The 25,310-nt window shown below is 37.2% G+C and overlaps 1 protein-coding gene across 1 annotated transcript in view; it reads left to right on the top strand.

Annotated features, from left to right (window-relative positions):
• Positions 1-23,638, top strand: part of LOC113055928 (kinesin-like protein KIF19) — a 42,467-nt gene extending 18,829 nt beyond the window's left edge. Inside the window, exons 3-20 of the mRNA XM_026222322.1 lie at positions 5,360-5,470; positions 5,671-5,758; positions 6,845-6,981; positions 10,725-10,850; positions 11,495-11,689; positions 12,391-12,537; positions 12,629-12,751; positions 12,929-13,085; positions 14,268-14,433; positions 14,676-14,874; positions 15,276-15,546; positions 15,738-15,859; positions 17,252-17,415; positions 17,694-17,787; positions 18,611-18,734; positions 18,951-19,336; positions 22,993-23,158; positions 23,256-23,638. Coding sequence (XP_026078107.1) covers positions 5,360-5,470; positions 5,671-5,758; positions 6,845-6,981; positions 10,725-10,850; positions 11,495-11,689; positions 12,391-12,537; positions 12,629-12,751; positions 12,929-13,085; positions 14,268-14,433; positions 14,676-14,874; positions 15,276-15,546; positions 15,738-15,859; positions 17,252-17,415; positions 17,694-17,787; positions 18,611-18,734; positions 18,951-19,336; positions 22,993-23,158; positions 23,256-23,389 — 2,910 coding nt within the window. The 3' untranslated portion in view covers positions 23,390-23,638. The remainder of the gene's footprint in view (positions 1-5,359; positions 5,471-5,670; positions 5,759-6,844; positions 6,982-10,724; positions 10,851-11,494; positions 11,690-12,390; positions 12,538-12,628; positions 12,752-12,928; positions 13,086-14,267; positions 14,434-14,675; positions 14,875-15,275; positions 15,547-15,737; positions 15,860-17,251; positions 17,416-17,693; positions 17,788-18,610; positions 18,735-18,950; positions 19,337-22,992; positions 23,159-23,255) is intronic.
• Positions 23,639-25,310: the final 1,672 nt, after the last annotated feature.

Here is a 25,310-nt window from a genome sequence, read left to right as displayed (position 1 = left end):
TCTCTATATTTTTTTCCTGTGCATTTATGTGGATGTGGGTGTGTGAAAAATAATAAATCATAGGCCAAAATGAATCTAAAGAGTTATAATTGTTCACTCTTTAGGCAAAATATGACACATTTTCTACTTTTATATATATATATATATATATATATATATATATATATATATATATATATATATATATATATATATATATATTGCTAAAAATAAAGCAATAATATTCGCTTTATGTGCAATGTGAACAATTAAATTATGCTTGGATTTTCCGCACTTCCAATTCCTCTATAATTTCCAGATCATAAAAATAATGTTTTCATTTATTGTGTGCATGTTTCAGTAGTGCCAGGCTGGTGGTTTCATATCCCTGAGCTGTTCGAGTCAGGCTGACTGGATTTGGCGCTATGGGTTTTATTTCCCAGGGTAGCATCGAATGGCCCGTGTTACATCACAGCTTTATCAGTGACTCATAGATGATGCCTTAGAGAACCGAGCTCTCTTATGAAAAAGCATGGCAGAGTCTACACACATCACAATGCCTGGATCAGTATTCTGAACAGATCGTATCACTCTGCCTCTGCTCTGTCAAGTTGTTGCATAATTGTGGGTCAATCTGACACCTCCTCATATCTTTTGTCTCCATCATTGGCTTCATGTAACCGCTCAGTATGCAGTCAGTAGCTCCTCTTTCTCTTTCATTTTCTCAGTCTTGTTTTTCTCCTGTCGGATAGAGTAGTTTTATTAATTAGGAGGCTCACCCTGTTCTCCCCGAGGATTTGTCCTGCTCAGTCAAAACACGAAAACATTTTGAGCCGTGTCATTGTCAAAACATTGCTCTAACCAAGACAAAAATGCAGTTTTAATAAACGATGCGAGTTTGGCGTGAAAGAAAACGCTCGTGTGAATAATGAAAGTTGAGAGGAGTCACTGGGAAATAATGGCACAGAAATGACACACTTTGCTTTAAAATGACTGAAAGCTGCTGCATTTTGTAGTATTTTAAACATGGACAATCAAAGGTACTACTATTACTCACAACACCACAATTGTTAATAAATTTAGTTAAGTGCTCTAGGGCTTAAATGCAAATGCTTACAGTGAGAAAGTCAAGGCATCAAAATGCAATTTTATTGAATGCGTTTTATAGTAGTGCTTTATAAAAAAAAAATAAAAAAAACCCTCTCTCAATATATAAATGTGCTGCTATATTTGTTTTTTTATATATAGTACTGTATGTATTTATTTTTTATTAATTTTTGGATTATTCATTTACGCTATCATTTATATTAATTTCTAAATTTGTATCTTTCTTTATTTCTTTCTTCCTTATCTTTAACCTGTTTGTTGTCTATTTTATTAGCTTTTATACGTTACAAATGTTCAGTAAGACATGTTGAAGAGGTTCTGGTATTGAACTGTAACTCTAAACAAGAAATAGTTGGAATCATTTATTTTCAGAACGGAAAATAATGTAAACACCAGCCTCACATTTAGTATGATGCTACTTTACATAAATCTCTTCTGGAGTCTATCTGACGGAATCTCATCTCAGATTTTTTGGGCTATAGAGTCACAGTAGTTGAGTGAGTCCATCCTGCAGGAGATACAACCCTTCCACCTCCTTTCTGATACATTATGACCACTGCTGTGTTTTAATAAGCTGGATAGATCCCAATATTCACCTCCTTTTGCTGCTAATCTTCACCTCGTGGTTAATTGGTAACTTCATCCTCCTGAATGGCTTGGACTGTCACCCCCAGCGACTGTGCCATTCTTTGTGCTTATTTAAATAACACCATATTGCTAATTGATTTCATGCTGGTGCATTAGCAGGCTGTTGCACAGACCTTGGCTGATCTTTGATGCCATTTAATATTTCACGACTACGCTCGGCTTTTAATTTTAGCACCCTTTATTCAGGCATGGCTTGTTTTGTTTTTGTACACCGAATTATATGAGCAGGTGAACTAGTTTGCAGATAGGTGTGCATTAGCATGGCATTGGAGGAATCATTTGATTGACATTTCATAAAGTATTGTGCAGTGTAATGATGCCTAAAGGCTCTCATGTCACCTTTATGAACGTATGAATTAGTCAGTGGACTAGTGGAGCAGTTAGTGTCTGGCCAGGTGAATGCCCTCCGTCCTTTATGCAGGTGGAAACCAAAGATGGCTTTCCCGAATAACCTTTAGCCCTTTAATAGGGCCTCTTTTGCTCTCTCCTTTGTGGCAGTGAGACTGAGAGGGGAAACCTCAGAAATGATGGTTGACCAGTGATTCTCATCAGTTTGACAGGCTTTTGTTTTGCCAGCTTTGGACAGCTTTTTTTTTTTATGAAAGATCTGTATATATCAGCATCGATTCAGTATATTAGATGATTTTTCTAAAGGATCATGTGACAGTGAAGACTGGAGTAATTGCTGATGAAAATTCATTTTTTGAGAGCATAATACTTCTTTCAGAAACATTTTTAAAATCTTACCGACCCCACATAATATAAAGCTGAAGTAAACGTCTCAAAATGTAAAATATAAACTCTTTGTAAATTAATTGTAAGATTTCTTAATATTTTAAAAAGATCACAGTACATACAGGTTTTAGTATTGACTATTATCAAAAGCAGGGATCATTTCAGGTGAGTGGAAACTGATCAGTGACCCAGTACTGATTACAGTGTGTCATTCTCTCGTGCCATGTAAACTATACTGGCACTAGTGTCTTAAGAATATTAGGATTGGCCAAACTGCCACGCTACAGCTGTCACTGTGTGAATGGTGGGATAACATAAACTCACACACCATATGGCTGAGAGCACGATAACTGTACTCTATACTAAATATATACCCCTTATGTGCATGAGACACATCTGACTCATGTGCATTAATATTCCTGACACTGAAGATGTTTCCCAATGTCAGCTACCAAACTACTAATCGCATATAAATATTTGATCTGAGAACAGTGAGAAGTATTTTTTTTTTTTTTCACATGGATTTATAGTATACCATTGAATAATGACTGAATACATAAGCTTAAGCAACAAAATATTGTTTATTTTTGTTCAACCAAGTCTAGCAGACCAGTGCAATTTTTGCCATTAAGTGTAGCAATAGCATATTTAGAAACAATTTAGAAATAGTACATTTCAGAAATTCAGGAAGCTTATAGTTGCTGGAACCTTCTGTAAAGTGCTTTTTAAGTAAAACACAATACTGTCAATTACATTCAGAACATTGGAAACACTGACTATTAGAAAACATCTCTCTGTTGCTTCAGAGGCCATAACATACTAAGTCCAACTCTCAGTAACCTTGGCTAAAACAATAAAGAGTTCAAAATAAACTGTTGCACCAACAGAATAATACATAGTTCAACATAAAGTGTAAAGTCCACGCTAGCTGCTATATGTTTTGCGTTGAGGTGATACTTGAGGCTCGATGTGCTGCGTGATATGCGAAAGCTAGTTGGTGCTCCAGTATAATCGGTCCGCCGACACTCATGCATTGAGAAACGTTCCGCGGTGCAAAAATACTTTATTAAAAATGCGGGAATTTTTTTTCTGTAATTAATTAATCTTAGTTAATGCGTTATTTTTGTGTAATTAATTAATCTCAATTAACGCTTTAAAGTCCCGGCCCTAATATATATATATATATATGTTATTTATTCCTTAAAGCTGACTTCTCAGCAGCCACTACCCTTATATAACTCGATAAAAACACGATGCATTTATTTCACCTTCTCATTCAAAGAGTTTTCTTTATTTTCATGACTATGAAAATTGTCGAGTCACACTGAAGGCATCAAGGGCTATTTGTCCAAGAAGGAGAGTGATGGGGTGCTGCGCCAGATGACCTGGCCTCCACAGTCACCGGACCTGAACCCAATCGAGATGGTTTAGGGGTGAGCTGGACCGCAGACAGAAGGCAAAAGGGCCAACAAGTGCTAAACATCTCTCAGGGAACTCCTTCAAGACTGTTGGAAGACTGTTGGAAGAGCATTGAAGCTCATCAAGAGAATGCCAAGAGTAGGGCTGGGCGATATGGCCTAAAAATAAAATCTCAGTTTTTTATTTATTTTTCCCCCCTACTTAAGGAAAGCAATAAGTACAAACAGCAGACAACTTAAAGCTAATTTTGCTTTTATTTAATCAAAAGTAGGGCTGCTCCGATCACGATCGGCCGATCGTTAATGCGCATCTCAGTAGTAAAGCTGGTTTTCTAATCAGGGGTAAATTCCCTCAGGTGCGTGATTTCACATCGAGAAAATGAAGTGGATTTGCAATCACGCATCTAAGGGAATTTACCGATGATTAGAAAACCGGCTTTACTACTGAGATGCGCATTAACGATCGGCCGATTGTGATCGGAGCAGCCCTAATCAAAAGCAAGACAAATGTAACCCCCATTTTCATATTCGGCTGGTGCTGCTGCTTTTGACTGCGATGGGCTTTAGGCAGCGTGGGGTCTCTTGCTCCACGTCTGTCGCAGCAAACCCATACCAGTTCCAAACAACAGATGATTTTATTCCTTTCTTGGGAGCAAACTTCCAACTTTCACCGGTAGCCATGTTGTAGCTTGCTGTTTCGTGTGTGCTATGATGTTTTGTGTGTGCTATGATGTTGTTGTTGTCGCTTGCCATACTGCCATGTGAAACTAACGCTACGGAAGCTCCGGGGAGCCAAAAATGTGCCATTACACAAAAACTCAATTTACTTATTTTTTTAATTGCCTGTAACAAAAAATTTGAATTAATTCATTCAATCGATTTTTCGCCCAGGCCTAGCCAAGAGTGTGCAAAGCAGTAATCAAAGCAAAAGGTGGTCACTTTGAAGAACCTAGAATATGACATATTTTCAGTTGTTTCACACTTTTTTGTTATGTATATAATTCCACATGTGTTAATTCATAGTTTTAATGCCTTCAGTGTGAATCTACAATTTTCATAGTCACGAAAATAAAGAAAACTCTTTGAATGAGAAGGTGTATCCAAACTTTTGGTCTGTACTGTACGTCACCAGACTATTTGCCTAATATTCCCGGTACTTTAGACCGTGGTGGAAACACAGAAAGCTACAGCTCTGTGGGCGAAAATAGTTCCTGTGGAAAACGTTCCTGGTACAATTGTCCCGGTAATTTCGGTGGAAACGCGGCCTGTGTCACTGTAACTGAGGTAAATGGCCTTTGTAGTTAATGTTAGGTGATAGCTAGCTGTGATTACCTGTAAAGCCTGGTGTCAGGTAGCAAGTAAAAGGCGAAAATGGTTATGAGATACACTCCGCACATAAATGCAGTGCATATAAAACCTGTAAGTTGTAACCAAATGTACTATTATTCATTTTTTCTTTACTTCATTTTCAGATGGTGGTGTTGATGGACCCCATGGAGGATCCAGATGATATTCTTCGAGCTCATCGATCCAGAGAGAAGACTTACATGTTTGATGTGACCTTTGATTATTCAGCCACGCAGGCAAGCCCATTCTGTGTCTGTGTATGTTTGTAAGAGTGGATCTGAAGCACGTGCATATATACATAAGTTAACATGCTTTCCAAAAGATCACATTTACGCAGTTTTATTTGCTTTTAAATGCATATGTGTTTACTGTGCGTCTTTGAATGAAATGGATGAAAATACATACACACAACATGTTTTGTATGTGCTTTCCTTAGGACGAGGTGTACAGATCCACCACTAAAGCCTTGATTGAAGGTCTCGTATCAGGGTACAATGCCACTGTTTTTGCCTACGGACCCACAGGTCAGTACAGATACACAGGAACAAATAATCATACCAATGTCTTTTTAAAAAAAAAAAAATTGTTATATCTTGGTAATTGTATAACAGTCTTGTAATAGTGCCTTTGATTTAAACTTAACTAAAATAAGGCTTGGAGCTAGTAAATTTTTATCATTACAAGCAATGTTGCCCAGTCATACTCACAAAAACAAATTGCACAACAAAGTTTATGTGTGAGAAAAAAATCTAATCAGTAGGGTTTTAGACCCAAAAAAGACCCAAATATGTAATAATGATTGGCAAAACATGATATTTAAGGGTTCAAAAAAAAAAGTCACCCATTGTTCATTTACATATGTATTCATGTATGTATGTTCTTACAATGAATTGCCATCAAACTGGGCACTACTAGTACTAGGGCACAAGGATTAAGCCTTATCAACCTGATCTTCTTTCCTCCTGTTTACGGAACAGGTTCATTCAACAAAGTCGCATGCACGGATAAAAAAAAACAAAAAAAAAACCCTTTACAATTATTTAATATTTTAACCTATAGCTTACTGAATTCCAGCTGTTAGTAGCACATTATATGGTAATAAATGCCTTAATTTAAGACCGGTTTTAATTGTTGCTTTGAATTGAATAAAAGTTTGTTCCTGGAAACCAGATGTCCGTGTGGCTCCTGTGTCCTCGTGTGCTCTAATCTGTCCTCAGAGTGACTTTTACTGACTGTTCCTGTCTGTGGCCGTGGCTATATAAAGCTTAGATCTGTGCTCAGCCTGACTGGATAAAAGCTACCTGTAACATTATGTATCACTCACTATGACTCACCTCACACCTGTGCCTTCTGTTTATGCCATGCTGATGAACATACACTAATTATCTATAATTATTTAACACTTGTGATAAGAGGTAGTGTAGTTTAGAGCACAGATTTTCAACTGGTACGCCTGCTTTGTATCACAGGCAGCAGGAATGATGCTATAGGCAACAAATAAAATTAAAACAAAATGCCATTTTTAATTATTTACATATGGCATTGTGTCGTGTCAGGCAATAAAATGAGGTTAAATTGTGTTCCTAATAAACAGATGTGTGTGTTCGCAGGTTGTGGGAAGACTTACACTATGCTGGGAACAGACAGAGAACCTGGTATCTACGTTCGCACATTAAATGACCTATTCAAAGCCATTGAAGAAACCAGCGATGACATGCAGTACAGTGTCTCGATGTCCTACTTGGAGGTGAGATATTAATGTGGTTGCTAAATAGAAATTTAGCAGCCACTTGTCTCTTTTTTTTTTTCTCTCTCACAAATAACCTGGAGATTCGATATGTAGAGCTTTTAAAGATATTGTCACCCTACTGTCATGCACACAGTAAAGTAAATTGCCCTCAGTCAGTTTTGAACAATTAAAAAAAAAGGTAACGTCTTAAGTGTTATGTAATAAGATAATCATCAGGCCCATGCGGAGCGTCTGATGGCCCGTCTGTTTATCAGCTCTGTTTGCGTGAGGGAGGGGTCATCTTGTCGGCTTAGTGACTATCTCAGCATCTTTGATTACAGTGATGTTGTATTGATACTCGAAAGCTTGTTTCACCATTGAGTCGTGATGGACTTGGCAAAAGTTTACTCAAAACAGATACATGCAACCCTGATCCCCTACTGCGTTAGCCTAGAAACAAATTACTATGCTTTTATGTGACAGGCCAAATTACACAGGCCTGCATCTTGAAAGAAAATACCTGCTGACTTACAAGGCCTAATATAATATAATTTGATAATACCAAGTTCAAAAATATCAATTATAGTATGTATATATAATTTATTTGATATTTTTGAGCTGAGCTCGGTGCTTGGGTACCTCCTTTAGTGTGAGTCTTTGAATTTTTTTTTTTTCACATTTTATCTTCCGGGCCTTCAAACTCATTTGCTCTGTCCTGTTTTTGATGGTTGATTTGTGATCACATGTGTGAGCTGACAACAGCAACTTCAATTCTTGGTGTCTTTTTTCCCTCTCTGTCTCACAGTCTTTCTGGACAGTCTCATTGCTCGTTTTGTCAATCATAGTCAGTTCAGCAGCATGTAGTTAATGTCGCTTGACAATGTGTCATTTCTCCTTTACCATGGTGAAAGTGCTCAGACATCACTTCAGGTCTTTGGTAGAATCCCTGACAGTCCTTTGCTTTTTTATAGTATGCACTTGAACCTAATATTTTAATTATATAAACATATATTACAAATTGTTAATATATTTATATAATTACAGAACATGTGTGTGTGTGTGTGTGTGTGTATACATACATATACATGTGTATATGTGACACTGGACCACAAAACTGCATCATCTGAAAGCTGAATAAATACTTTTTCCATTGATGTATGATTTATTAGGATATGACAATATTTGGCTGAGATACAACTACTTGAATATCTGGAATCTGAGGGAGCAAAAAAAAATCTAAATACTGAGAAAATCGCCTTTTGAAGTTGTCCAAATGAATTCTTAGCTATGCATATTACTAATCAAATATTACGTTTTGATATATTTACATATTTAAATTTACAAAATATCTTCATGGAACATGATCTTTACTTAATATCCTAATGAATTTAGCATAAAAGAAAAATCAAACATTTTGACCCATACAATGTTTTTTTTTTTGGCTATGTATTGCTAAAAATATACCCCAGCAACTTAAGACTGGTTTTGTGCTCCAGGGTCTCTCAAACACACACACACACACACATATATATATATATATATATATATATATATATATATATATATATATATATATATATATATATATATATATATATATACATATATACATATACATATGCATGCAACATTGAGCACGTTTACATGCACACCAGTTAACTCATAACTCACAAATATCAGCTTATTAAAATAACCAGTTTTCCCCGTTTACATGCACATCAGTAACCTGACAGCGCAAGTAGGCTGCGTTTACATGACTTCATTAATAAATAATTTGCTTATCTGACTCGAGAGTATTTCATACATTTGTCCGTTGTGATGTTAAATTAAGCTTGCAACATGTCGGGAATCTTACAGCTCATATATTACCCTCTCATGCAGTTATAAAGGCCAGTTCACACCAAGAACGATAACTATAAAGATAACGATATTAGCGTCCACACCAGCGAACGATATTGTCTGTGTATTCTAAGCAGACGCGCGTCTGCTGCTTTAAATTCTCGAGCTCATTACAGCAGGATTGATTCTGATTGGTTGGCAATACTTTTATCGTTCATCAGAAAAAAAATCGTTCTGAAAGTGATCCAACGATATCGTTTCTCTGTGCCTGTATCGTTATAGTTGTAGTGTGGACTCAGCTATTCTTTAATATTGAAAACAATTTTTAGAACTATATCTTTATCGTTATCTTTATAGTTATCGTGCTTGGTGTTAACGGGCCTTAAACCTAGTATTTTAACTGAACCACTTTACTTTTGCTGCACGAGATAACAAATTTTTATAATTTTCGGAGTCATCAAAAAATCTGATTTTGTGATACATTTCCTTCTTTCTTTACTGCAAGAGGTTTGCTCGGTCTAGATGCGCTTAAATCTGCATTAACAATGCGTTCCTGTCATGTATCACACATGCATGCTTCAATAAGCCAACAGAAAGCTGGTTATAGTGTTTACATGCTGTGTGAAATCGGAGTAAGAGACAAAAAACGACCTGTTGCAACTGGTTTATGCTTGGCCCATTTATGACCTTACTCTGGCTTATTAAGCATAATCTGCTAAAGCATAATTGTGCATGTAAACACACTCATTTTTATTATTATCATATTTCTATCAAAAATATATTTTTAATAACTGTTATACAAATACCATTACGATAAGAAACACCATAATAAAACAATAATTGAGTTTAGCTACCGTGTTTCTGCACGTTGTATTTATTTGAAACATAAAACATTATTTACCTCGTTTGTATCTGCGAGGCGTTCTTTACTCATTTTCCCTGTGTTTTAACATCAGTAATTATGGCTGTCCAATGTCTGACTTGACTCTATGTATTTTGCACGCAGGTATTATATACAAATACTGTATATGATTTGACTATCAGTCGAAAATCGGCAAGATTCGAAAATTCCGATGCGACTATGAAAATCCTTAGTAGGGGAAACCCCTAATACACATGTAGACATACAGATTTGTTGTGACTTCTTCGGGGTAAAGGGGGTTGATTGGAATGTGCAGACCTATAAGTAAGACACTCCATCCACAAACGGAAAGAGCACAGTGCTCTCCTGTCTACTGCTTTTCTTACACTTTCACATTAAAACTGCTGTTTACATTGGGCCTTCCAAATGCTCAAGGGGACGCTTCCCTGGAGAGAAAGCATTTTTATTCTCGGCTTCTGTGGTTTAGCTACAGACCTCCAGGTTTATCCTCCTGTTTTTATCTCTTTCCATCCATCTATGTCTTTAGTAGGTCTTTTACTCTTTCTCTGTCAATGGATTATTTTCATACCGTCAGCATCACCCTAAAATGATCACATGCTTACGGCACATCACAGTGACCTCACTGACAGTGATGAAAGATTACGTTCAGGACGACTTAAATTGAGAGGTGACCACCGATGGCACTCAGGATGTGGTCTTGTTCTAAACTGGGTTGAATGAAGCCTATTGAAATACTCTTTAAATGCAACATTCATCTCTCCACACTAGCATCCTGAAAATACTGAGTAGGACAGTTTGTACCACAAATTCTGGATTTTGATTGGTTGAAATTCCAAGGTGTTTATTAGTTTATGCTACTCCACTGGTAGAGAATGCTACTGGAAAGGTCACAGTTTGCACGTTCTGATATTCATGCACTGCAAGCCACCTCAGATAAAAGAGTCTGTCAGAAGAAGGAATGTAAATGTCAAATGCATAAACAATGATGGTCATCTTGGAATCTGAGCATGGTCTTTAATCTGTTTTTATTGTGTTTCAGATCTATAATGAGATGATAAGAGACCTGCTAAATCCATCATCTGGGTTTCTGGACCTGAGAGAGGATTCGAAGGGAGAAATTCAGGTCGCAGGAATCACAGAGGTCTCCACCATTAATGCACGAGAGGTCAGTTAGACCCATTATTTAGGGCCCTTGTTACTTTACAAGAATTATTTTGAAAGTTTTTTTTTTTTTTTTTTTTTTTAAGTAAATAAGTACTTTCACAGTAGTCATTGTTCATGATCATTTTAAAAGCATAAAAAATCATATGATACTTCACTGTAAAAAATAGTGGTGTATATTTAAGTAAGTATTAAACTTTAATTCAACAGTTTTATTGATCAAAAGTGACAGAGTATTTTTTGTGTCACAGATGATTTTCATAATAAATGCTATTCTTTTTATTGATAATTTTGAAAATAATGATCAGAGTCTCTGCGAATATATTAAGCAGCACAGTTGATAATTAATAATAAGAAATGTTTCTGAAGCCCCAACTCAGTATATTAGAATGATTTCTGGGATCATGTGACACTGAAGACTGGAGTAATGATGCTGAAAATTTAGCTTAGCATAACTTTTAAAAATATATTAAAAGAAAATAATATATTTTAAATTATAATAATTCACATTGCAGTTTTACTATATTTTAGATCAAATAAATGCTGCCATGGTGAGCATTAAAGACTTCCTTAAAAAAAAAAAAAAAAAAATCTGATCAACCTGGATGTTTTCTCTGTTCTCTCTCTCTCTCTCGCTCTCTTTCTCAGGTCATGGAGTTGTTAATGAAAGGAAACAAACAGAGAACTCAAGAGCCGACAGCAGCCAATCAGACGTCTTCTCGTTCTCACGCTGTGCTGCAGGTGGGCGTGCGGCAACAGAGCCGATGTCGCGACATCCTGCAGGAAGTGCGATTCGCACGTCTCTTCATGATCGATCTGGCAGGGTCTGAACGGGCTTCACAGGTATGATGATGTGTGTGGGTGCGACATTTCTAGGTGCGAAACATAAAGGTCTATTCCTCTTTTAGTTTAGATAGAATATAAAAGCACCGTGGGTGAGCTCAGACGGATGTCTATAAAGTTGGTAATCACTAATATCAGAGCTATCAATCTTTCTTTTTAAATAAAAGCTGGCACAGTTGGCGCCAGCTATATTCAGAATCATATATCAGCCAGTGACGAGCGAACAATTCCAACTGATTTACCTATCAGGGATAAACTTGAAGGGGAAATAAAGACAACTAATATGAAAATATTTGTTGATTATTAAATGCATGATGATGCATGAGACACCTCCACCTAGTCCAGTGAGGTGTTTTTAATGAAAGACGTGAATCATTTTTAATGTTAAGTGTATTTCCACTCCCTGCATGAGGTGGGAAGATATGAGAGAACACATTTAGAGAGCGTCCCATGTATTTGCCATGGAAACAGTTAAAAATGTTTACCACTCAGGCCCCCCTTGGGTTTAAACATGCATGTGACAAACACAAAAGCAGATCACGTTGTTTCTGGTTATGGGCTATTGGTGCTCGGAAACAGTAGTGCTTGTTTGTGCGCTTTTCAGAAAATGAGACATACAAGAGCGCCCCCTGTTGGAACAGACTTCCTATCCTAGACTGACTGTTTTATGACTGTGCAATAACTACTGTTTCTACTCTCAGACGCAGAACAGAGGTCAGAGGTTAAAAGAAGGAGCTCATATCAACCGCTCTCTGCTCGCACTGGGGAACTGCATCAATGCTTTGAGTGAAAAGAATGGCAACAAATACGTCAACTATAGAGACAGCAAGCTCACGCGGTTGCTCAAGGTACAGATAAGCGAATCTTCATGAACAAAGATGCTTGTGGGATGTTTTTCTCGATCATGGTTGTCTTACTAAGGTTTTCTGACGTTTGCAGGATTCTCTAGGAGGAAACAGTCGGACGGTGATGATTGCTCATATAAGCCCTGCATCTCTGGCCTTCGAGGATTCACGAAATACCTTGACTTATGCCGACCGTGCCAAAAGCATCCGCACACGGGTTAGTTTAACATGACAAATCAATGCACAACCTAGTAATCTTCCTACTTAATAACCTAGCTATTACCATTCCAAAGTTTTCTTTGTCAGTGAGATTGTTGCATCATTTTTGTGACCGTTTCTCAAAATATATGTTTTGTAAAGAGTTCCCCTGTACCCTGTTATTCTTCCTGTGCAGGTAAAGAGAAATCTGTTGAATGTGTCCTATCACGTCGCCCAGTACACCAGCATCATCTCTGACCTGCGCAGCGAGATTCAGCGGCTGAAGAAAAAGATAGCAGACCAGGCCAGCAGACCGCTCAACCCGGACAGAACAGACATCCGCCATGTTCAAGGTAACATCCTGTCTGTAAGAAGTGAAGTGATGTGTTACATTGATACCACCTCAGTTTTACTTTGAATCCCCAGATATTCTATTCTATTCTATTCTATTCCGTTCTATTCAAATCTAATCAATTATTTTCTGCTTGATTCGATTATATTCGATTTAAGTAGATTATTTTCTAAATTATTGTGTTCTATTCTATTCTAATACATTATTTTCTGTTTGATCAGGTTATTTTCTAATCGATTCTGTTCTGTCATATTCTATTCTTATCATTTTTTTTTTTCTGTTAGTTTGATTATTATCCATTATAATAATCAATTCTATTCTTTTGTGTTCTGTTGTTTTCTTTTTGATTATATTCTTTTTAATTGTTTCTAGTCTATTCTGTTCTATTGTGTTTTCTGTTTGATTAGATTATTTTCTAAATGATTCTGTTCTGACATATACTGTTCCGTTCTAGATGAAAATCTGTTTGGTTAGATTATTTTCTAATTGGTTGTATTATATTCTATTTTGTTATATTCTATTATTTTCTATTTTGTTAGAATATCATTTTAATTTAATGTGTTCTATTATATTATATTATAAAACAAAACTATGATGTATTTAATATATTATTTTGACTATATTGTTTCTAAATTGTCACTGATAATTTTCTGCATAGATTGTTTTCTATTCTATTTAAAGCTAATACATTATTTTCTGCTCATGTGATTTTCCAGTTGAGTAGATTATTTTCTAAATTATTCTGTTCTAATAAATTATTATATTTCTATTCTAATTCTATTCTAATAAATTATTTTCTTTTTGATCTGGTTGTTTTCCTAATTGATTCTGTTAGGTCATATTCTGTTCTTATCTATTTCTTCTGTTAGTTTGTTTATCATCGATTATTATAATATAATATATATATATATATATATATATATATATATATATATATATATATATATATATATATATATATATATATATATATATATGTGTGTATATATGTTCTGTTATATAATAAAAAATTTGAATGATTAATTTAATATATTATTTTGACTATACTGTTTCATTAGATTATTTTCAGAATTTTCACTGATAATTTTCTGCATAGATTGTTTCCTATTCTATTCTTACTCAAATGTGTATCCTAACATAATTGTTTTTCTCTGTGTGTGTGTGTGTGTGTGTTTGCCTCTAGCGGAGGTGCAGGCTCACTCTTCTCGGTCTGAGATGGACCAGCTGCGGGAGCAGCTGATCGATGCGTTTAGACAGCAGATGGACATCAGGAAGCGTCTTATGAAGCTGGACAACAGCAACATGGAAATCCAGATAGACACATCCAAACACCTGCTGACAATCGCAGAGTGAGTCTTCATTCTGTACACAAGCCAAAACAAAATCACAGCTAAATACACACTGGCCCTAAAGCCATTTGGACATTTAAGTCAGAAGGTGGTCAAATGCTTATAATAACAGAGTTGTCAGTTGTTACATCATTTCAGACTGAACAAATTTATTTTGTGAAATGTTTTATTTTAAACATTTGCTTGCTATCTTTCGTTTGAATAAATGCTTGGCTATTGAAATCTTGTCCGTCTCCATCTAGCTGGGAGCAAGAACGCTTCAGGAGAAGAAAGAAGTGGCAGAGCGAGAGGAGGAAGGAGAGTTTTAATAAGGATGAAAGTGAGAAAGACTCAGACTCTCCAGAATCTATGTCTGACAGCACAGAGATACAAGAGGTGGTCATTGCCAGAGAGAACCTTGTCACGCTCATGGCTGAGCAGAAGAAAATACAGAAACAGAAGGTAGTGTTCCTACTAGCCACTAGAGGGTGGAACAACACCTCAAAAAAACTCCTTGATGTCTGATTCCTTTTAGCGAAGTTCAGTCAGTTCATTTCAATGAACTTGTTATAATGATATATATATATATATATATATATATATGTAGCCAAGATGAAACTACTGTGAGATGAAATTTATTAAAAAGACTGGCAAGTTATGCATCTGTCTTTTAAGGCAACATCCTAAATAAATGACACCAAATTGGAACACTCTGCATAGGCGTCACATTCTTCTTCAGTGCATACTTCCTTTCTGCTTTTAGACTGAGACTCCTTATAAGCAAAGATCATTTGAACATGACTTCCAATGTTAAGAAAGTGAATCAGCACATTAATTAACCATAGTTCTGTCATCCTCTTTAGGCTGGATTAGAGCAGCACCTGGCAGAGATCAGAGAGAAAGCACGACGTCTTGAAGAGCTTCTCCCCCGCCGCGTGAGCTCAGAGGAGCAGAGGGAAGTGCTTTGCCTCCTCTGCAAGGTTCACGAGCTGGAGATCGAGAATGCAGAGATGCAGTCCAGCGCACTGCTTAAGGACAATGTGATCCGACAGAAAAACGTGGTGGTGCAGCGTTTCGAGCAGCACAGACACCTCTGCCATGAGATCATCCAGCAGCAGCGGCAGTTTATTGATGGTGAGTCAGTCGAAGGAATAAGAAATGGCACAGAAATCTCAGCCAGAGATGAATCGGGCCAAACTGTTAGGCTATAGTTTTGCAAATGATGCAATATGAGGGGTCAGTTCAAGTTGAAAATAAATAAATATATTCTTGTTGAATAAAATAAATGTTGTAAGAAGTTCTGGTGAATGGTGGTGTTTTTGCAGATCACAGTCTCCTGGTTCCTCCTCATCTTCAAGAGCTTTATGAGATGTATATGAAGGAAATGGATGAGAAGAACTTGGACCGAGTTGTGGCCCTGGATAAGTTCACCATTCGTACTCTTAAGGTACGTCAAGCAGGCATTTTTAAAGGGCTCGTTTTCAAATGCTCGTTTTCACTCAATATCCTGTTAATCTTGAGTACCTATAGAGTAGTACTGCATCCTTCATAACTCCAAAAAGTCTTTAGTTTTATTATATTCAAAAGAGAAAGATAGTCTGTACCGATTTTTCCCGGAAAAACACGAGCGCCTAGAGGCGTGACGTGTGGGCGGAGCTAAAGAATCACGAGCGCCAGTAGGCTTTTGCGTTGAGAGCGTTTGGAAGCTGTGACACAGATCCAGAGGTTGAAATTTAACAAGAGCAGTAGTAACGACGTCTCTATGTGGTATGTATTGAAACTGTATATATTTGTTTAGCGGTTTTGGAAAATGACTAAGTTCCACTTTATATCGTCTTTTTTTTTTTTTTTTTTTTTTTTTTTTTTTTTTTTAGCTGTACATGTGGAAAGTGCAGTTTGATGACAACATCGCATGTTGTTTACTTGATGTGCTTACGCGCCGATAGCTAAGTTAACAACACAGAGATATTTGAAGCAGTTTTACTCACCGCCTGCGGTTCCAACACACAATCATGACCCTTTTTCGTCGGGACTGAATCATCAAGAAATAAACGATGTGCAAATCCGGCGTCAAACTGGGCCTTGTTTGTAAAACAAGCATCTTCGAAATGCAGGGAACAAACAAAAACACTTGCACAACTCCGTTGATGCTCTGTAAAAATAAACTCCATCCACTGGTCCCTTAATGCTGTTTCTCTTTTGGTAATCTGTGCAGGGTTGTCTTGCCGTCGCAACCAAAAACACACGTCTTTTGTGACAATTCGCTCTCGCTCTGATCAGTGAAGTCTATTGTGCTCTCACTCAGTGCGCTGCTCTACGGGAGTGCGCGCTCTTCCGGGAGACATGCCCTCAGGACCCATATAAGGAAATTCCGCTCCATCTAACGTCACACAGAGCCATACTCGAAAAAAACTTTCTGAAACTTGTGACAAACCGGAAGGAGTATTTTTGGAACAAAAATACTCCTTCAAACGTACAACTTAATTTTTTTAACTTTGTCCATGTTTAGCATGGGAATCCAACTCTTTAACAGTGTAAAAACTCAGTATGCATGAAATAGCATTTCACCCCCCCTTTAAAGTGAACATGAAATCAAAACGGACTCGATTTACTTTGTGAATACATAGGACTGTTTATATTTTGCACAAAACATCAGTGCACATTATTCCAAAGAAACAAAATCCTGCCTAACATTTTCCTTCACCTGGAATTGCATCATGTTATGACCGTAGAATGAGTTTCACAATGACTTTACACACTCTTCAAGAGAGGGACAGGATAAGATCATGAAGGAACCGAGTGATCATTTTCACATATTTTCTGACATATATCTTTGTAGGACGTTCCCCTGCCCAAGATCACCCTCCCCAGCAGAGGTCGTGACCCCTTGCAGGAGATGGATTCAGACCAAGAGAGTGTTCACACACTGGGTTCAGACAACAGAAAAGGGCGGACAAAACTGAGGAGACACACGCTGCCTCCCATTCTCCCAGAGCCTGATGGGTAAGAAGAGCTTAAAGAAAATTCATTTGATGCTTTTTTTTTATTCTTGAGCTAAATTTATATTTCATTTTTAAAATGTAATGGCCCAAAAAAACTTGAATTTTGTGAATATGAAAATAATAAGAGGAAGGAATATTATGCATTCACGAGTACACTGCGTGCGGACATAAAGAAAACTGTAATATACTGTAACTACCTCCCTCATTTTGTGCTAAAGGGGTCTGAGTTTGATCACATGCTTTTACTTATAAGTTACAATGTGTCTCCTGCCCTTACAGAGTCCGAGTGTTTAAGAGTAGTCACAAACAGATGAAGAACTCTGTCGTAATGACTCCTCCACCCATTCACATCAGTGGCCAGGGCAACAGAGAGGTGAGCTTCTGGGAGTTTACATTTGCCACTTAGTGTAATATAGTTTAGTTTTTTTGATTATACACTAATGTTCAACGCTTTGGTGTCGGTAAGTACTGCAAGTCAGTAAGAATGTAACAAAATTATTTCTATTTCCAAAAAAATAAATGAATTTTTTTTTTATCTTTTAAACCAAAAGAGTTCCAAATCAACATATCAGAATGATTTCTGAAGCATCATGTGACACTGAAGACTGGAGTAATGATGCTGAAAATTCACAATAATACATTAGATTTTAGAATGTATTAAAATGGAAAAGAATTGTAATGATATTTCACCCATGTTACTATTTTATGTGTATTTTTGATCAAATAAATGGAGTTTTGGTGAGTATAAGAGATATACTGACCCTTTTAAAATGAAAAAATAAATAAAAATAATAATATATATGGATGAAAACCGGGAGGCTTGTGACTGTCCCATTGACTGCCCAGTAAATTACACTGCATAATTTACTTGGCAGTTTATAGGAAATTCTTAAAACTACTGGTTTTCATCCAAAATATCTTAAATTGAGTTCCAAAGACGAACAAAGCTTTTATGGGTTTGGAACGACATGGGGCTAAGTGATTAAAGACAAAATTATCATTTTGGGATGGAGTATCCCTTTAAAGGCTAGAGTAATGACTGCTGAAAATTCTGCCTTAAATTTTTTTGATCAAATAAATGCACTGACCCTTTTAAAATGAAAAAAAAAAAATATATATATATATATATATATTTTTTTTTTTAGTATACTGGATAAATAAGTGCATCTGACACAATGCTGACTGTATCTCTGCAGCTGTTGCCATCTGTCCTGGATGATGCTCTCAGATGCAGCCATCTCAGTCACAGTATGAGCAGCCATCTGGACTCCTCACCCGAGAGCAGCGAGAATGGCACAGATGCTCCTCTGACTCCTAAAGGTAAGAGTTCCTCTGCTTATTCATCTTTGTGCTTGTCACACAGCTCTCTGAAACACTTGATGCTGATTGGCCAGTTGAGGCATTCTGCAGGTTATTTTTATACAGTGACTGCTAAACTATAGCAACCAAATTCCTACATGGCTTCTTCTCATAATGCATTAATTCCAACTTACATAATGTCTATTTAATTAGTCATAGTTTCTATTTTCCCTCCAGAGAGACAGCAGATTCTAAGAGGTGTGCAGAACATCGCGGTCAAGGCTGCTCGACGCCGCTATAAAGTGCTAGAAATAGATTCCCTGCAATTGCCCCCGCCACCTTCACCCCTAGATCCCAAGAAGCACAAGAGTAACCTGTCTCTGACCGAGGCGCCCCCTAAAAGCCTGGTGCTATGGCGGGGAAGACAGCCCAGTCCAGAGCTACGCCACGCCGCCTCTGATGACAACCTGTCCAGCAGCACGGGAGAGGGACCCGCGCCCAACGGCACATGGACTCGGCCGCGGAACCGGCAGGCTGTTAAGAACCCCGCTCCACGAGAGCAGGACTTTGAGGGTCGCAGACGCAAGAGGAGATCCCGCTCGTTTGAGGTCACAGGACAAGCAGTGAGTTTTTAGACAAAGGAGCTTTTGTGCTAATGGATGAATCTCACTAAACTTGTTCAGGTCATAATTTATGCCAAAAGGATGAGAAGTTGTATTTTGCATAATTAAACTCAAAAGCAGTTTTAGGACCATTTATTTTCATGACCGTTAAGCATATTGTGTTAATGTAAGCAGCAAGGCAGAATTTTCAGCAGTCATTACTCTAGCCTTTAAAGGGATACTCCATCCCAAAATGATAATTTTGTCATTAATCACTTAGCCCCATGTCGTTCCAAACCCATAAAAGCTTTGTCTTTGGAACACAATTTAAGATATTTTGGATGAAAACCGGTAGTTTTAAGAATGTCCTATAAACTGCCAAGTAAATTACACAGTCATGGTCCAGAAAAGTGTGTAAAGCATCATCAGAATAGTCCATCTGCCATCAGTGGTTCAACCGTAACATTATGAAGCAACAAAAATATGGCTCTTGTTCTGTCAAACCTTTGCAATCAATCCAGAACGGGGCAGCAAGATTAATTTTTAATGAGCCGAAAAGAAAACACGTCACACCTTGTTTATTGTTTATCAATTTCCACTGGCTTCCAATAGCTGCTCGCATAAATTTCAAGGCATTGATGTTTGTCTACAAAACTACCACTTGCTCTGCACCCATTTACCTAAATTTGTTACTTCAGACTTCAGGGCTCCAGACTGCGACCAATTGGTCGCATTTTGCGACCAAATTTTGAGAGTGTGCGACTGAATTTTACATCCAGTTGCACATGTGCGACCAGTAGATTTGCACACGCACGCACGCAAACACACACACACACTTGCACACATACTAATGAGACGCGAGCACATTGAACACATTGAGTGATGCCTGTCTGTGAAGCGGCAAATGCGCGTGAGAAGAATAGGGAATGGCCACTGTAAGTGGCTAAAATGTGTGGAGGGGGAGGGGCCTAGAGATAATTCAGCGCGCGTAAACATCTGTGGGAAGGAAACAGAGACAAATATCTTCACAACCTGATATGTGAGTGCGTCTGAGCTATGAGCAAGCGAACTATTGATTCGTTCTTCCGACCTGCGGCTAGTGTACCAGTGCCAGAGTCTACAGTGTCACCGTCAGATGATGATTCAGAGTCAGAGGTTGGTGTGACGAAAAAAGTCTGCACCAGGGCCGGCCCGCAAATGCTAAGGGCGCCACTCATCCATAGGGGTGCCAGAATGAGTGAACTAGTGAATTTTTTTTATTTACATATTTTTTTTTTATAATAGGCTACTATTTAAAAAACATTAATTCGAAATACTTCCAAATAAAGCAAAAAAAAAAAAAAAAAAAAAAAAATCTGGCTCTTCAATCTTCCCCCGCCCATCGAGTGCTTGAAGTGCGTCAGAAACAGAGTGCGCGCACGATCAGTTGTTGGTAATTTGTTGTGTAGCGTGCCCGACGCCGCATCCAATGTAGACAGCACTGCTTTTGTTAACAAAAAGCTCGTAGAAACGGGCCTGGCAGCTCACGCCAGTTCTAGACACGGTGAAAGTTTCCTGATTGTGACGGAAGGCCGAATTTACATGACACATTATAAATGAGCATAGTCTGCGATAGATACAGTGCCAAAAAGAAGAGAAGAGGATAAAGACAGAGGTAAAGAGATGTAGTGAAAGAACAATTTATTGCATAGGAGTAAGATACTATAATTTCATGGCAGTTATTTTTACCTTAAACTTAATGTTAGCAGTTGATCTGAGTCCCCAGACTGTGATTTTGTACAATCATGTCATTTTTAAGACATATTTTTTATTATCACTTTTTTATTAATGTTTTACTCTACATTTGTGCAGTTTTGGGGGGATACAGTACAGGCCAAAAGTTTGGAAACATTACTATTTTTAATGTTTTTGAAAGAAGTTTCTTCTGCTCATCAAGCCTGCATTTATTTGATCAAAAATGCAGAAAAAATGTAATATTGTGATATATTATTACAATTTAAAATAATTTGTTTTCAATTTATTATACTTTAAATTATAATTTATATCTGTGATGCAAAGCTGAATTTTCAGCATCATTACTCCATTCTTCAGTGTCACATGTGACATCCAATCTATCACATGATCCTCTAGAAATCATTCTAATATGATGATTTATTATGAGTGTTGGAAACAGTTCTGCTGTAATGTGTGTGTGTGTGTGTGTGTGTGTGTGTGTGTATATATATATATATATATATATATATATATATATATATATATATGCTAAAGCATGAACACAATGACAGGGTGAAATGGGCTGTGATGCATGGGGCGCCAGGTAAAATCATGCCTAGGGCAGCAAATTGGTCAGGGCCGGCCCTGATCCACACTCACCATTTTCGAGAAGACTGGCTGTAAGAATTCAGATGGCTGAGGTACTACAAGCATTAGAACTACCTTTCACCAAATACAAAAGCCAGCTCGACCTTCAAAGGAAGAATGGCTTAAAACTTAACGAAACATACAACAACGATACAGCATGCACACAAACTTTTTTACTAAGCACATTTTTTATTCTGAGTGTATGGAATTTTGTTTACTATTTGTACTGTCATGACAGCGATGGTGCTGTCAGTTTATCTTGTTGTTGCATCTTCAAAAGTGCTGAATAAAATGTGACACTGAATTTGAAACAGCACATTGTAATTTCTGCATCTATTATTAAAGTATTTATTAGTAATACAGTGGAAATTAGTAGATTTGGTTAGCATGTTGATTTACGGTGTGCGCCCCTAAATTTTCTGGTTGTGCCCCTAAAATTTTCAGTTGGGGGCCACTGTGCTCCTAGTGAAAAAAGTTAGTCTGGAGCCCTGGACTTATGTGCCCTCTAGAAGCTTGCGTTCTGCAAGTGAACGTCGTTTGATTGTGCCATCCCAAAGAAGTCACTTTAACGGACTTTTTCATTAAATGTTCCCTCCTGGTGGAATGACCTCCCCAACTCAGCTGTCCTTAACCATCTTCAAGAATCGGCTTAAAACACATCTCTTCCATCTTTATTTGACCTTCTAACTTAAGCACTCACTATACTACACTATTCTATTTTTAATCTTTCGTTGTTTTTGATTGCTTCCACTGTCCTCTGTAAGTTGCTTTGGATAAAAGGATCTGCTAAATGAATAAATGTAATGTGTGAGTGTGTGTGTGTATATAAATATATATATAGAGAGAGAGAGAGAATGAGAATGAGAGAGAGAGAATGAGAATGAGAATGAGAGAGAGAGAATGAGAATGAGAGAGAGAGAGAGAGAATGAGAATGAGAGAGAGAGAATGAGAATGGCTTTACTAGTACTTTTGATCAATTTAATGCCTTAAGGCTGAATAAAAGAAAAACAAAATATTTCCGGCCCCAAACTTATAAATGGTAAATATTTAACGATTTAAATAATAGTCCATTCATATCTAGGAATAAAAGACAGTCGCGATTAACTGTTGTGGAAATACTATTAAGAATACAAAAATTGTATTGCTTCAGAAACAGACTTTAAAATATAATATTCTTATTTTACTTTCCTTTGATTTTAGGATAAAATATGACCCAGACGTTATGTTAACACTCAATTTTATTTACATTATTTATATTAATTTTTTTAATTATTATTATTTTTTTAACAAGCTCAACATTTTCTCTTCTCCTTAGATGTCTCAGGCTAAGAACACCAGCCAGCGATTTCGTCCCCTGGACAGCACTTCTGATCCCCACCTGCACATTAACGGTCATCCCCCCGCCCCACTTCTGCGCCCCCAACACAGAGCCCAGCCTCAGCTTACAAAAATCCGACCCTCCCACAATATCCACCAAACAGGTCTGATATCAAAATTAACACATTTCTTCATTTATTGTGCTGTGTTCCTTTTTGAGTCAATGTTAATTTCCCGTTGACCGTTATTAATTTTCCATAGGCTCAACAGCAGATGTCCCTTCCTCCAACCTGCCCTCCCACCTCATCAAGCGTGGCCCTCAAACCAGGCAACTTCAGCCCCTCCTGTATGTCACAACCACTGGAGCAGGGGGCCAGCGCACCCGCAAACACTGAAGAGGCCCAAAAGCCCTGGCCTAAGCATAGACTGTCTGCTCTCGACCCCAGCATCAGCACTGTGGAACCAGTAAAACATGTAGAGACCAAGTAGAAGGTTTCTTCTTGTATCCAAACGGAAGAGCAACAACAACAACTAAAAAAAACATGAATGAAATGTATCTGATTACATGAAAAGCCTATTGTGCTACCTGGGTTTTTGCTAAATTTCTCCTAGCCTTTCTCTGAAGACGTCAGCTTTAAAAAAAATATTTAATCCATTGGCTTATGTAAGTTGCAAAAAAAAAATTGTCATGAATTCAATGGCCTTGACTTGTGTAAAAACTTTAACACAAAGACACGCAAATATACTTTAAAGCCGAGCCAATGCGACAGTGAATAAAGCCTGCCTCAAGATGCCTTCCGATTGAATATGTATATAAGGCCTTATAGTGACAACTGAAATTCATTAAGCAGTTCCCAAAAACATATTTAAATCTGCAGAACTGAAACGGTGTTGCTTGTTTATGCGACTGAGGAACCAAATATACCCCTCGCATTCCCTAAGGAGCAATATATATTTCACGGCTTCTCTGGCTGTGAAAGTATTACTCCCTCAGGCCTTGCACAAATGAATGTACTGTCACATTGCTTATGATTCATATGTCTGGCTTCTGTGACCATTCCATTTATGATGTCATTTTGTGTTTACTGTTAATAATCAATGTGTAAATTTGCCTTCAATGTCATGCAGGTTTCAGCGTAGCTGTTTTCTCCAAAAATCCTTTTGGGTTTGTGTTAGTTCTTAGTATCAGACAAGATGGTATACTGTATTTAACATAGTTCATACCCTCAGTGGAATGTTTTTAATCAAAAAAGAAAAAAAAAAGAGACCGTATTGAAAAATACTGTATTTTTGTTGTTGTTTTTTTCTTCAGAATTATACATAGGCATTTTTTCTACTCTTACTTTTATACTTTTTTTTTTTTTTGTAACCAAATAAATTTGACTGACAAAGTGATTGCAGTAGTGTATGCATTGTACATATACACCTACAATATATACGTTTTTGTTAAGGTCAATTTTAAGGATGTCGTTAAGGAGAAAAGTCTTCTCTTTCTTGCAAAATAATGCTCAGGAGGCAGAGTCCCAGAAGTCAAAATGAGACTTCATTGCAAGAAGACAGCAAAGCTGAGATTCCTCCAGAATATCTAAATCGTTCTCTGTCCATTGTAGTTATTGGTCATTGTTTAAGTTAACTACTCCCATCTACCACTTTCCAGGTGCCCAAGGTTGCAGAGCCATATACATTTAAGGATTTTAATGAGCTGTCAGAATTTTAATGAGTATTCATCCTGAGTCTTCATTTTAATGAGATCTCATCTTGTGGCATCTAGCATCTCTGGTTCTTCCTTCTCTATTCCTTATATCAGAAGCATATGGTCACTCAAAATACTGTATCCTATCCACTTTAAACAGCAGTACTGACTGTGTTCCTGTACTGTCAGCACAATGCAGTATGTATCATAGTTTTCTTTTTGGCACCATCTCAGTGGATATCAGGACTACATGTCAATATTTTAGTGTAAACAATTTCTCCTATTTCCAATGACCAAGCAAAACAATGCAAGCATAGCAAAATATCTTGCACAGTGGGTTTTGCATCATCAAGTGCTTGGGCTACTGAAAAACTGCAAGGCATTGCGGTCTAAACTGGGTATACAATTTAAAAATTTTAAAAAAATAAATAAATTGGTAAATAAAATATATTAAATATAACTATAGAGCACATATGCATAATATGTTTTATTATATAATGTAGACCTGTAGGTCAACAGCTGGTAGGGTCAGGGATATAATATAATATAATATGATATGATATGATATATGATATGATATGATAAATATAGACCTGTAGGTCAACGGCAGGTGGGGTCGGAGG

This window comes from Carassius auratus, chromosome 37 (genome assembly GCF_003368295.1).
Source record: "Carassius auratus strain Wakin chromosome 37, ASM336829v1, whole genome shotgun sequence".
NCBI lineage: Eukaryota > Metazoa > Chordata > Actinopteri > Cypriniformes > Cyprinidae > Carassius > Carassius auratus.
The sequence above is the reverse complement of the archived record's forward strand: the minus strand, read 5'-3'. Positions and strand labels throughout refer to the sequence as shown.